The sequence below is a fragment of the Panicum hallii genome, chromosome 3, assembly GCF_002211085.1.
Source record: "Panicum hallii strain FIL2 chromosome 3, PHallii_v3.1, whole genome shotgun sequence".
NCBI lineage: Eukaryota > Viridiplantae > Streptophyta > Magnoliopsida > Poales > Poaceae > Panicum > Panicum hallii.
In genome coordinates this window covers 29,090,623-29,104,776 of record NC_038044.1, presented here as the reverse complement: position 1 = coordinate 29,104,776, position 14,154 = coordinate 29,090,623, and the positions used below count along the sequence as shown (strand labels likewise).

General features: G+C 50.8%; 1 protein-coding gene across 1 annotated transcript; it reads left to right on the top strand.

Annotated features, from left to right (window-relative positions):
- Positions 1–7,445: 7,445 nt before the first annotated feature.
- On the top strand, positions 7,446–9,179 carry LOC112886011 (probable WRKY transcription factor 70). The gene is made up of 3 exons (XM_025951746.1): positions 7,446–7,890; positions 8,081–8,185; positions 8,321–9,179. The coding sequence occupies exons 1-3, from the start codon at positions 7,610–7,612 to the stop codon at positions 8,871–8,873; spliced, it is 939 nt and encodes a 312-aa protein (XP_025807531.1). The 5' UTR covers positions 7,446–7,609; the 3' UTR covers positions 8,874–9,179.
- Positions 9,180–14,154: the final 4,975 nt, after the last annotated feature.

The window sequence follows — 14,154 nt, the reverse complement described above, 5'->3', positions numbered from 1 at the left end:
GAGTCTACGTTTCCAGAATAAGCTGTATAACTCTGATAATCTTTATAGTCTTTTAATTCTCTTTTCGTGATACTGTTGCTGATTATTCACTGATGAAGTCACTATATGTATGGAACTTGATCCTGGCATACATATAGTTATGCATTCGGTTTGTCTTTAAAAACCGGGTGTGACAGTTAGGAACGTTTTAAGGCAATCCAAGGCTTGCTGAGCCTCCTCCGTCCAAACGAACATATCTAACTTTTTGAGGAGCTTGTAGAGGAGCATAACCCGCTCGCCTAGTCGGGATATGAACCAACTAAGGGTGGCCAAAACAACCGGTGAGCCATTGTATGCCTTTCACGTTGCGTATGGGGCCCATTCTGGCTATGGTCGTGAGTTTTTTGGGGTTGGCTTTGATGCCACGCTCGGACACTATGTATCCGAGTAGCTTACCCTTCGGAACCCTAAAAGTGCATTTTTCGGGATTCAATTTGATGTTGAACCTTCGGAGGTTATCAAACATGGCGTCCAGCATGGCGATCAGATCACCCGCGCGAGGCACTTTCACCACTACGTCGTCCATGTAGACGGTGACTGTGGGTTTAGGCGGCTTGAGCTGGTCGGGCTGCCAAGGCGGATTGATCTAATCGGCGAAACATTTTTGCATGCAACGCTGGTAGGTGGCGCCAGTATTTTTCAGGCCGAACGACATGGTGACCTAGCAGTACGTGCCGAATGGGGTGATGAAAGAGGTTGCGAGCTGATCGAACTCTTTCATCATGATCTGGTGATAGCCCGAGTAGGCATCCAGAAAAGAGAGGATTTTGCATCCCAATGTGAAATCAACTATCTAGTCAATGCGTGGCAAAGGGAAAGGATCCTTGGGACATTCCATATTAAGGCCAGTATAGTCAACACACATTCTCCATTTCCCATTCTTCTTTTTTACAAGGACGGGATTAGCAAGCCAGTCGGAGTGATACACTTCCTTGATGAAACTAGCTGCCAGGAGCTTGGCGATCTCCTCACCTATGGCCCTACGCCTCTCATCATCGAAATAGCACAGGTGTTGGTGCACGGGCTTGGAACCCATCCTGATGCGGAGCTCATGCTTGGTGACCTCCCTCGAGATGCTTAACATGTCTGCGAAGGCATCGCGATTGGCGTGCAGGAAGTCGACAAGCGCTCTTTCCTATTTGGATGGAAGCTTGGTCCCCATCCGCACGGTCTTGGTCGGGTCGTTGGGGTCAACCTCAATCGCCTTGGTCTCAGTCAGGCGGAAGGCGCTGGATGAGGCTGGCTCGTTGCGGTCAGGAGCGTCCTCCACCACCGTCTCGCGAAGCCTCTTGAGCTCACTGGAGTTGGCGATGATGGTGGCAAGCTTGAAGTGCTACCGGCTACAGGCATACATCTGTTCGAAGGAGCCGCTCACCATGATGACGCCGTTCAGTCCTGACATCTTCAACTTGAGGTAGTGAAAGGATTTTGGTGATGCCTATAGGGGGTGAATAGGCGATCATGTTAGGGTTGGGACGACGCCGGTCCTTCTTCTTCCTTTTCCCCTGCCCTGAGGATGGGCCCTCATCCTGGTCTTCCCGCTTGGCCTTGCCTTTGCCCCGACCATCGGTGAAGACCGCCCCGACCGCCTCCTTGCCGTAGGTGTGGTTCGTGGTGATGTCCAAGAGCTCACAGGTGGTGCAGGGCTTCTGGCAGTCGAGCATGTGAACGAGGGACTTGCAGATGGTCCCAGAGAGGAACGCGTTGACAAAATCTATGTCAACGACGTAAGGGAGGAAATTGCATTGCTTGGAGAACCGGTGAATGTAGTCCGCAGGGACTCGCTAGGCTCCTGTTTGCAGCTCTTGAGGTCCTAGGAGTTTCCAGGGCAAACATACGTCCCCTGGAAATTCCCAACGAAGACCTATTTACGCTCTACCCAGCTACGGATGCTGTTGAGCGGCAAGAATTCGAGCTACGCTTGAACGTACTCCCCGACACAGATAGGGAGGTACTGGATGAAGTAATTGTCATCGGCTCCTCCGGCCCAATAAGCGAGCCGGAAGTCTTCCAGCCATACAGCGGGGTTCGTCTCCAAGGTGTACTTGGTGATGTTAGTGGCGGTCAGAAGCACGGCAGGAATGGCACATTCTAGATGCGATGACCGAAGGCCCATGGGCCTAGGCCATCCGAACTGGGACTTCGTCGCCGTCTTGATTGCATGGTCAGCCACCACGCCTAGGGGCACCTCCTCATGCTCCCAGTCGGGTTGGTGGGATCAGCTGCGTCCACGGTGGCCCAGTCGACATCAGCGTTGCAGCCGGCCAGTTGCTATGAGTGGATGACGCTGCGCTCGTCGTAGTTGGGCCCGAGTTGGCCACGCACTGGCGGGCGCTGCGAGGCGGGTGCCAGATCAAGGTGAGGCGTAGCCGGACTGGTGTGGACGCTCTTGCCGCTGGTGGACTGAGGGGTTTGGCTGCTGCGAGCCCCCCCCCCCCAACCGGGCAGGAGGCCACGTGCCGGTGGCATGCGTAGAGCTTTCCGCCTGCTGCACGGCGGCACGCTCCACCAACATCCGGATGTTGCGGTGGAGCTCCTACTGTTGAGGGTTCACAGGCTCGGGCAGGTTGCACAGGAGCATCGCTGCGGCGGTGATGTTCTGCTCGTCTCGCGCAAACTGCGGGGAGCCGTTGGCGTCTGCGGTGATGGCCTGTTGGACTTGATGGGCATGTGCCCATGCACCGCCCACAGTGTTACGAGCATTCGACTCGGAGTTGCATCGGGTGCACCGACACGGGTGGCGGCTGGTGCTGCCGCCACTAGCATAAGTCCTCGCTGTGCACCTCGGCGTTTGCCAGAGCCTGCGGGCGTGGGTCTGGTGGTGTGTGTATCCTTGGTCTCCACAGAGACCAGCAGTCGCCCCTGCACATCCGCTATGGCGCATTCCGATAGCGCGGGACAGCCAAGGGGCGATAGATCGTTGACGCTGGACCCTTCGCTCAGGAGGTTGTTATCGCAGAAGAGATCGTGGAATGAGGCAGAACCATAGCCCGTCATGCCCACGAACTCGGTCGTGAGTGGGGGCAATGGTATGGTCCTCTGGAGCTCCCTGGCGTAAACGCTCGCGACGTTCGTGAGGCCAAATGGGAACCGATCGCGTGGTGAGCACGATGGGGACAGCGAGGTCCCTCTGGAGAGCTGGTGGAAGACATTACGCGGCGAGAACAGGAGCAAGTCCATGTCACTCAATGAGGGGTTGGCACCGAGCATGAGCTCGATGTGATGCACGAGCGCCTCAGTGTCGAGGTCAGCCAGCGGCTTGGTCGAGGGAGTGTCTCCCTCGTGCAACATCAGTGGAGTGGCCTCCTCATGGAGGCGAAGCATGCCGAGACGATCGGCAACGAAGTCCAAGCTTCCAAAACGGAAGGTCTAGAAGGGCATGAAGATGGGAGGTGCCCACAGCCTAACGCGTGGGGCCATAGGAAACTCCAACGAGTCGAAGCGAATCGTATCGCTTAGGCTCGTTGAAAGATATCTAGGGCCCTTAGTGGATTTAGGTTGTAGATGACAAAGCACATGTATATTTAATCATGTTATCAAGCATGTGTGTAGTGCTAAAAGTGATTAAGCAAAGCGTATTGCGAAGCATGACCCCTCAAAAGGGAAAATGAAAACGGTGTTTCAAATTTACTTGAAGAGTAGATTTTATTTTGAAATTGAGTGTAGGAACGCCGTAATATCAAGAGGGACTTTGATCTACAGGTGTTAACGTGGAAGTTGTGCTCAAGAGAACCTACAAAAATCATAAGATTCAAACCTACCACTATAAACAGGCTTCTTGTGAAATTCCCTGCTAAACCCGGAGTATCCGGGTCCTAGTCCGGAATGTCCAGACATAGACGTCCGAAGTATCTGGACATATACCCGGAGTTTTCGGGTAACTGTTCCCTATCCATAAATTGCTCTGAGTCCGGAGTCTCCGGACCCCAGTGTCCAGAATATCCAGAAATATACCCGGAGTATCTGGGTACCCTTTCGCCAATGGCTAGTTTTCTGTGAAAGGGAGTATAAATACCCCTATACCCCCTCACTTAGACCTCTCTCTTGCTCATTTCGACTAGAAACACCCACAAGCTAAAGAAGAACTCTCTCACTCCCCCTTTCTTCATTCTTGAGTGATTATCTTTAGGGATTCAAGTGAGATTGTTGCAAGAGCAAAGATTTGTGCTAGTGAGCTTCCATTTAATCTCTTGAGCACATCATCCTTGTCTAGCTGGTGGATTCAAGTTTGTTACTCTTGGAGCTTCAAGCTCCTAGATGGCTAGGTGTCGCTCGTGAGTGCTCAAGCAAGTTGTGAGCATCACGGAAAGTTTGTAATCGTCATTCCTCTCGGAGGAACACATAGTAAGTGACCTTGGATTTGAGCGTTGGTCTCACCTTTGGGAGAGGAGCATACGGGTTCTTGAGCATCGTCTCTTGAATCTTTCCTCAACGGAGACGTAGCTCCTTTGGGAGTGAACTTCGGGAAACAAATTCTATCTCTCTCTTCTGCTCCTTACTTGTTTTATTGGTTATTTGCTTGTGAGACTAACTTTCTAGGGTTTGAGGTCGATCTACTATTATACAAGTCTCTAGAGCAAGACAACTGGTAAGAAACACTCTAAAGGTACCACTAGCTCTTCTAAATTACAGCATCAGTATCTCCTTTTTGTGCAAATTGTTTCATACCCGGATAGTCCGGACATTATCTCTGGAAACTCCGAACACGAAGCCCGGAGTATCCAGACATATATCCGAAGTATCCGGATATCTATATTACTGACAGTGTTCAAAGTGTTTTAAGTTTCAGATTAGCCTATTCACCCCCCCTCTAGGCATCTTGAGGTCCTTTCACTCGTAGAGCTGAAGGTATCGGAGACGAAGGCCATCCGATCGCTAGGATGGTAAATGCGCGACATCTTCCCCACGGACGGCGCCAAACTTTCGGTTTCGAAAATGGCCAGTAGCTAATCTACTCGAAGTGTATATCGCGCGTTGTGATCAGAGATGGCCTAGCACATAATGACTCAAGATTTATACTGGTTCAGGCAACCTTGCCTTACATCTAGTCGTGGGTCGGTCAGAAGTATTGCTTGTGTCCGGGTGCTCGTGAGAGTTTGGGAAGTTACAAGCTTTCGAGTGGAGAATGAATCTCTTGGATTTCGGTCCCCTTTCCTAAGTGGCTCCCTCCATTTTATAGTCCAAGGGGGCCCTCCTTATAGGGGGACTAGTATATCGAGAGAAAGAGAGAAACAAAGAGAGGGTTTTCTTGCCCCGTCGGTCGGGGTCGTCAGCTCTGTCAGTCGGGACCGCCAACTCCCTCAGTCGGAGTCCTTGGGCAGCCACCGCCCAAGTCTTGTGGCGCGGAGTGGCCATCTTGTTCGTCCCTGTGCGTCGTGCTTTGTTGGTCGGGAGGCGGGCGTGCGCTGATAAGTACGTCATGGCAGTCACGGTTCGTCCCCGGCGCTACGCCAATCACTCCGTCGTAATGGAGGCATGTTCTCCGTATCGTGAAGACGTTGCGCCCCGTCCCTTTGTGAGGATGGGAGGTGGAATAGTGTCCTCCTCCTGTGGCAGGAAGGGGGACTGTAACCCCCGTGGAGGGAGTGGTTGGCCCCATACGCCAAGTTGACTTCGGCATGCATCCTTATCCGCCGCACCTACTCCCGGGGCCCGCCAGTATGCAGGGTCCGGCGGGCCTCAACCTCGCCGGTCGGGGATAGTGACGCGTGTAAGGCGGAGCTTGGTCGGGGATCTGAGTCGAAGCCGTGGTACGGACCTAGTCCCTGAGCATCCCCTCGGTCGGGGACGCAAGCTATGTCTTTTCCCGACCGGGCGGTCGGTCGGGATCACGGGCCTAGACGGTCTGGATGAAGTCACGGCCCACGAGGACGGTCGTTTGTTCCAGGCACGGTCTTGGGCTTGCCAGAATTCCAGTGGGAAGTGGGCCCGCTGGGGGCCCCAGTTCCCTGGACCCGTCAGATAGGAAGAATGTTCATCTGCACTTCATTGTCGTTGTCATCAAGTCATCGTCAAGCACCGCCAACTACGTTCCTGATGAAGATCTACTCGATTCCTTTTATGTTGTTTCTAGATCTAGGTGGTCTTAGTGTAAGACTACTCGTTAATCGTGTTTTATGTTCATAAACATCTAACACCCTGTAACCGGCTAGGATCCAAGAACCACCCCATGTAGAACTCGAAACACAAGGAGGGGCAGTGGCGTGTTCACATGGTTGAATACTTGCTCCATCCCTCTCTTTCCAAATTATCCACTGAGCCGACAATAATAAAGGAGTGGAAAATATTCATCTAACTGTCTCCATATGTCATCGCAGTTCAATATTTTTTATTATTTTTACAAATAGATTTAGATGATGGTTGGTTTGCGCGCCTATACCGGCTTCCAAATGTATGTAGTACCTATACTTTTGTTCTCTTATATAAATATAAATATCCTTTGTGTCCAATATTCCCGACCTTCTAGCTAGCAGCAATAAATCAGTAGGAGTAATCACATCGTACACGGAGTAAAAGCGGATGGACGTGCAAGTCCGAACGGATCCAAAACTCTTGATTCCCCATGATCTAACCCACAATTTGGCGCCCCCCTAAGCAATATTTTTCTCCAGCGACAACGTGTCCACGCACCCGCAGCGGCCGCCGGCCCCAACCCCAACCCCAACCCCATCCGATCCAACCGAGCCCTCGCCCCAGGCGCAATCCCGCGTCACCGGGGTGACGTCGCGTCGGGGACGTCACCGGCGTGTCGTCGTCTCCACCGCGCCCCACCTCCCTCCCTCTCATTTCCGCGATGCTTCCCCCCTCGCCGAGCTCCCCTGCTGGCGCCGCACATGCCCACCCAACCAAGAAAGCCTTCAATTGTTTTACTGGCCCCACGGCGTAGAAAGCCACGGCCACCCCTCGCCCTCGCCCGTGGCCCCGTGGACGCAGATGCAGACGGGTCCCACTGGCAGAGGGTAGGCTCGGTGCAGGTCCATTGAGCCGTCGCCCACGCAGACGGGTCCCACTGGCCTCGTGCCGCCAAGGCGTTCACACCCCAACGGACCCGTACGCCGCGCGGGGGTCGGCCCCACCTGTCCGTGACACGTGTCGCGCTGGACCTCGCTTACCCACGCACGCGCGCAGCGCAGGGGTTTGGCACCCGGCGCCCGCGTGTCGCGGGCCCTCCTCCTCTGCTGCGCCTCGAAAACTAAGCCAGCGATCCCGTCGTGGACGCGGTCCCTCAAACTCCGGTGCATTCTACGAGATACCGCGCCCCTTGGGGGTCCCGGATGTCAGTGGTAGAGCTCGCGCGAGGCTTCACTGGACCGTGCTCACACGGACGGACCAGCCACTGCAGGTAAACGCCGACGCGATTGGCCCTTTGCTCCCTCCTACCACGCTACAAGAGGCGCCCCCCAATCCGTTCCAGGTGCCGCCCCACCCCTCCTCCGCAGCCATAAATATCGGCTTCTTCCCTGCTTCATGCTGGTGCTGCTGCAGGAGTGAGCTGAAAGGAGGAGATCAGGAGAGGAGTGTGTGGGAGTGCGAGATCGAGCTGTGTGATCTTCTCCCCTTGCTGGTGGCCATGGCGGCAGCGGCGGCGCCGTACGCGCAGGTGATAGAGGACATGCGCAGGGTGCGGGACCTCGCCACGCAGCTGCAGGGGCTGCTCCGGGACTCGCCCGAGGCCGGCCGCCTCGTCGACCAGATCCTCCACGCCATGTCCCGCGCCATCGAGACGGCCAGGGCGGCGGCCGCGGCGGAGGAGGGCTCCGAGGGGCAGAGCGAGGTCACATGCGCCGGCAGCGGCGCCGGCAAGAGGAAGGCCGCCGGAGGAGGGGACAAGAGGGCCGCCTGCCGGAGGAGGTGAGGAGGCTTGCACTTCTTGAATAATCTTGATTCATTGATTACTATCTATACTGTTTTCATTTCAGCTCAATTACATCCGGTTAATCTAATCCAACTTGTTTAATCACTTTATAATTTTATGTTCACACAAATTGGTATTTTTTTATTGAAATGTGCGTTCCATTAAAAATCTTGATGTGTGTTGCAGATCCCAGAATTCGTCCATTGTCACGGTGACCGTCAAGGATATTGAGGATGGGCACTCCTGGCGCAAGTACGGGCAGAAGGAGATACAAAACTCCAAGCATCCAAAGTACGTTCGTGCCCTCCAATTATGTCTGCTACGGCTTTATAATTATTGGTTGCATACAAAATAGAAGTGCTCCGAGCGTGACGGATTTAACTGGTCACGAAAAAGTCGCTGATGGCGCGTTGGTGCTCGGCGCAGGGCCTACTTCCGGTGCACGCACAAGTACGACCAGCAGTGCGCGGCGCAGCGGCAGGTGCAGCGCTGCGACGACGACCCGGACGCCTTCAGGGTAACCTACATCGGTGTCCACACCTGCCGGGACCCCGCCGCCGTCGCGCCGGTCGTGCTCCACTCGGCTGACGAGCTCCACGCCGGCTCCCGCCTCATCAGCTTCGCGCCCAACGCCAGCGCCACCACGGCCAGCACCACCACCACCGGGAACACCAGCCAGCAGGGCGACCGCAAGGACGCCGCGCTGCTGGCGGGCCTGCGGCCCCTGAAGCTAGAGGCCGGCGCCGGCGCCGGCGAGCAGGAGGAGGTGCTCAGCAGCCTGTCCCCCGCAGGGAGCTCGGCGGCCGCGGAGGCGGCGCGGAACGCCGCCGCGACGCCCGGGCTCCAGGGGGACGTGACCTCCGGCCTGCAGCACTGCTACGGCGGCGGCCTCGCCGACATGGCGCCCTTCGACGATGACACCTTCGACCTCGACGACCTTGTTGGGTTCGGATTCGATCAGGGACAAGATGATTTCTGACCGGTCGATCGAGCTGTGTGGATTGCAGAAGATGATGGAGGACCGGATCGGCCTGTATATGGAAATAATGGCTGCGCGGATCGTGTTTTATTAGCTGCAATGCCTAGTTTAGTCTGTACATGGTATCTGCATTCTAGTGTAAAGAATTAGCTGCAGTTTTGCTTGCTGCAGGTCGTGTAGATTATGATAATTAGCTACTAGAAGCGGAGGCTTGCATAGGCCTTTTCTGAGAATCAGCGAAATGTCTTGCTACACGTTGTTGTGCTTCAGCTGTCAACATCACTTCAGCAAATGTTAATTTCTCTCTGTGTGTGAACGCACCACAAGATCGAGTCATGTTCTTCCACTTAGCAAACAAATACGCTCTCATCTTTCTTCAGAGCAGAATCAGATGCCCTTGGCTCACATCAGCATGGTACTGCCGTCGATAGGACAGGACAGGACGTATCGTCTGCCTGCACTTCAGAAAAAACTGATAAGCACGGGCGGCTTCCGAAGTAGGCCACCAAGGGGGCTCCTATCCCTAGTGGTGTGGGGTACGGAACACGAAAGACACTTCTTCCTTTGTCGATCCCCAAATCCAATCTCACGAGTGAGTAGTGACAGACACTTCTTCCTTTGTCGATCTCCAAATCCAATCTCACGAGTGAGCAGTGACTGAGATATTACATTATCTTGGTCAAACTTAGACTAGTTTGACTTACGATAAACCAAAATAGCTTATATTCCAGGGCGGAGGGTGTACTTCAATATTTTCAAATGTTTTCAAAAGTTCTGAAAAAGATCTCGATCGAGTTGATGCCTACAAATTGAGTTGCGTATGTGTCGGTTCCGAAAATGGACGGTAGCTAAATCTACTCGAAGTATACGTCGAGCGTTATGATCAGAGGTGACCTAGCACACAATTACTCAAGATTTATACTGGTTTAGGCAATCTTGCCCTACGTCCAGTCGGGGGTTGGTCTGATGTATTGCTTGAGCTCGGATGCTCATGAGAGTTTGGGGAGCTACAAGCTTTCGAGTGGAGGATGAATCTTTTGGATTTCAGTCCGGTCCCTTTCCTAGATGGCTGACCCTCCATTTTATAGTCCAAGGGGAGCCCCTCATTAAAGGGGACTGACATGTCGATAGAAAGACAGAAAGAGAGAGAGTGTTTCCTTGCCCCATCGGTCGGGGTCCTATCAGTCAGGACCGCCAACTTCGTCAGTTGGAGTCCTTAGGCGGCCACCACCCAAATTCTGTATCGCAGAGTGCGGAGTGGCCATCTTGTTCTGTCCCTGTGCGTCGTGCTTTATCGGTCGGGAGGCGGGTGTGCGCCGATAAGTAAGGTATGGCAGTCGCGCCCCGTCCCTACCGCTGCACCCTGTCACTCCGTCATGATGGAGGCGTGTTTGCCGTATCGGGATGACGTCACGCCCCGTCCCTTCGCGAGGATAGGCAGGTGGAATAGTATCCCCTTGTTGTGGAAGCAAGGGAGACTGTAACCCCTGTGGAGGGAGTGGTTGGCCCCGTACGGCAAGTTGATTTCGGTGTGCATCCTTATCCGCTGCACCTGCTCCGAAGCCCGCCAGTACGTTGGGTCCGGCTGGCCTCAGCCTCACCGGTCAGGGATACTGACGTGTGTTAAGGCGGATCTTGGTCGAGGATATGAGTCGGAGCCGTGGTATGGACCTAGTCCCCGAGCGTCCCTTCGGTCGGGGACGCAAGCCAGATTTTCTCCGACCGGGCGGCCTGTCGGGACCATGGGCCCAGGAGGTCCGGATGAAGTCACGGTCCATGAGGACGGTCGTTCGTTTCAAGCGCGGTCTTGGGCTAGCCAGAATGCCAGTAAAAAATGGGCCCGCTGGGAATCCCGGGTCCCTGGACCCGTCCGTAAGTATAATTCACGACAATGCGTAGCATCACAAGGCTACACTTGACTAGTGTAAGAAAAATGTATTATCACTGAAATACAATTGCAATTACATACCTACTACCTGACACGTGGGGTTCATCTGAATCACAAGCAGTGGAACAGGGAGAAAAATAACCGCCAAATCAAGATATTGACAAAAATGTTAAAATGGGACTCAAAAACTGTCTTCTTGAGGAGATATATCCAATACTATACTGCTTACCAGATTTACTCAACAAACCCTACCGACAAGCATAGGAAAAAGAACCAAATAATCGGTGAACTGATGACCTGATTGGTTTGGTTCAATTTGAAAGTGAAAATTGCCATACGGTTGGATTGGTGCAAACCGGTCGAACTAGTCGGTTTTTATGCCAAACCAGTGAACATTTTTTTCTAAATCAGTGAATAGTCACTGTTGGGATGCCAATTTGGAACTCCAGTATGTAAATTATTGTGGTATTACCATGTATATGTTATGTCATATGTGATATGTTTGGACATAGTTCACTACATATATGGTAGATAGCTTGCATAGTTTTATAAAATCATGAGAAATAAATATGATATTTGGTGAATGAAAAACCATGGCTCGACCAGTGACCCACCAGTTGAGCCAATAAACTATTTAACCATAGCATGACCAATTTGATCTTCGCCTGAGTTTTGTTTTTTTGTCTATACCTACAAGTCTACAATTATCCTTTTCTATGCTCCTGGGTAATACTTGTATGATTCTAGTCTTGGACTTTGTGCAGAAGTTACAGGTGCTGTAGTGAACATTATAACATATTTAGTATTTCCCTAGTGCTCTTTCCTTAAAACAGTCTAGTGTCATAATTATTCTTCTTTACAATTTTTTCTGAAGTGGCTTGAGAGTTTTGTACTGTAGTTTGGACTATCCCTAAGGATGAAAAAATTGCAACGAAAAATCCCCAACCAAATATTCTCAACACAAAAGAAAAAAGCATCTGGATATTTTTTAGAAAATAAATATTTGAATAGTGCCTTGGAAGGATCTGAAACTGTTCGGACACTCATAGACACGTAAACTCCAATCCAGGATCCCTTGAAAAGTGGAGTGAACTAGCTAGGTATAACAGTAAGGTTAGGAAAAACGATTATGCTGCTCTAACCTTTTTGTAATCGACTCTTTAAAAATTCACTAGTAATTTTGACTACCTCCTTAGTCACTTATCCACTCTCTTACCTGTTTTTCCATACTTTCCGCAGGAAAAGAAAACGAAGTAGGAACAAACCAAGACCGAGAGGTTTGATGCGCCGCTGCTTGCTCTATGTGTGTTTGGTTGGGCTGTGACTTTTGCAAAAACTGCTGTGAGCTGTGGGCTATGGAAAAGCTGCTGCGAAAAAGCTATTGTGGGAAAATTAGAAAACCGTTTAGTTAGAGCAGCTATGAGTTGTAGGAAACTGTGTGCTGTGGGTGAAATACCTGTAATACCTCTAAAGGCTTGTGGGCCTGTCTATATACCAAAATACTCGTACAAATCTAATATGTTCACTATAAATGTATCTTTTGGAAAGGAAAATACTAAATTTTCTAAGTTTTTCATCAATATGGTCCACATAAATAGAACTGTAGCAATTACATAAGATAAATATCTTATAAAATTATAATATATGTCAACATAAACTTAGTGTTTGGCAATTCTGATTATTTTTGGCCGATTCTCTGAGGTGAGTGGTAGGATGTCTGAAGTGCCCCCGAGACTGATGATATCTTATTTTTTTACTAAAAACAAGGAGATATCAATAATTTGTTTATTTTTTTATCTTGAGTAGATATACAATACATTTACAAGAAATTAAAATAATAATTAGCAGTCAATCCATACATCAACTTTGCACTAATGGTCCATTAACATTTCTAAAATCTAATGAATCTTTACAGCACCAATAAAATGCAATAATCGCATCATATTATTACTTGTGTTGTCTGTTCAGGGAGGAGCAGCCAAGACGTGTCGGTGTTCGGGGGATGAGCAGGCACAGCAAGGCTGCGAGAGAGCATCTTGGTGGGGCGGCGCCGGGGCGGGCGGGGCGGCCCACGGGCCAGGGCAGGGCGGGGCGTGTGACATTCAGATACTTAGGATTAAAACACACTAGATTCTAGTATAAAGTGTGTATGTTTGGTTTTATGTATGTGTGCTAAAACTTTAATGCAAAGGTAAAAGGATCTTTTAGTAATTTTGGGAAATTTAGGTCCCTAGGTGTAAAATGGGAGAGAATGGGAGGCAAAATCAAAACATATGAAGGTTATTTTGCAAAAAGGTAAGAACTTACCTTTAAACCACAAATAGAGGTGAAACTACCCCAAAGGATTCAAGTGTAGTGCAGATTTTAAATAGAATTTCTCCGAAATTTAAAACTTTGCCAAGTTTTAAACTAAATTCAAATCCTTAGTGTCGGTGTTTAACCGGCTGCCCACCGAGGGATATACCCAAGGTGGTAAGTTTTGGGGGAGGAGACGCCGAGATCTGGAACTCGAAGGTGCAAGGAACACAAGACTTTTAGACAGGTTCGGGCGGCACGGAGCGTAACGCCCTACGTCCTGTATGGTGGTTTTTATTCCCTTTGGTGTAGAATGATCTAATGATCTTCTGTTTTGAGGGGGGTTCCTGACCTCCCTTATATATCCGAGAGGTCAGAGTTACAAAGATGCTAACCAACCTCCGTCAAGGGATCATACCAGAATGTATCTGGAGTAGATCCTCTCCGTGTTGATTAACTCTATCTTCTATTTAAACGGGATAACAAGAGATAAACAAAATGAATAAGAGATAAGACGGGCTTAATCTCTTAGACTACGTAATGTGCCCAGCCCGGTGGTCCCGGGTCTGACAAGCCCCCGAGCTCTTCGTAGCTGAGTACCGCAGGCTTATCGAGTTCTTTCGAAGCAGTCTTCGACTTCTTCTGAAGCTTCGTCCTGAAGTCCTTCTTCGAGTACTTGTTTGGCTGCGTCGAAGCTATGAGGTGCTCATGCCCCGAATTTTTGTTATGGTGTGCGATTTAAAAATCGCACTCCATATGGAGTAGCCCCCGAGCCTTAGGTTGAATCGGAGAGTCAGGCTGAGGGTCCCATTTGTCTGTAACCCTACTTATCCTTCAAAAGATTTGAAAAAAATAAGTAGTCGATGCCACGTATCCCGCAGCCCCCGAGCCTTGAATCTAAATCCCACAAAATTTGGAGATAAGGATCCAACAACCGTGGCATGCAGGCTAAAAGATGACAACTTGCAAAATTACCAAAACGATGGTACAGATGATGGGTATTAGATTATTAATTCGAAAAATTGCTTTCTTCGGGCGAACAAACCCTGAAAAAATGATTAATCGAATATCCAATCCAAATAATCCATCAAACGACCC

Excerpts from the sequence above, each read along its gene's own strand:
- LOC112886011 (XM_025951746.1), top strand. The coding sequence starts at position 7,610 with ATGGCGGCAGCGGCGGCGCCGTACGCGCAGGTGATAGAGGACATGCGC. Across the intron at positions 7,891-8,080 it reads AGGGCCGCCTGCCGGAGGAG|ATCCCAGAATTCGTCCATTG; the intron begins GTGAGGAGGCTT and ends TGTGTGTTGCAG. Across the intron at positions 8,186-8,320 it reads CAAAACTCCAAGCATCCAAA|GGCCTACTTCCGGTGCACGC; the intron begins GTACGTTCGTGC and ends TGCTCGGCGCAG.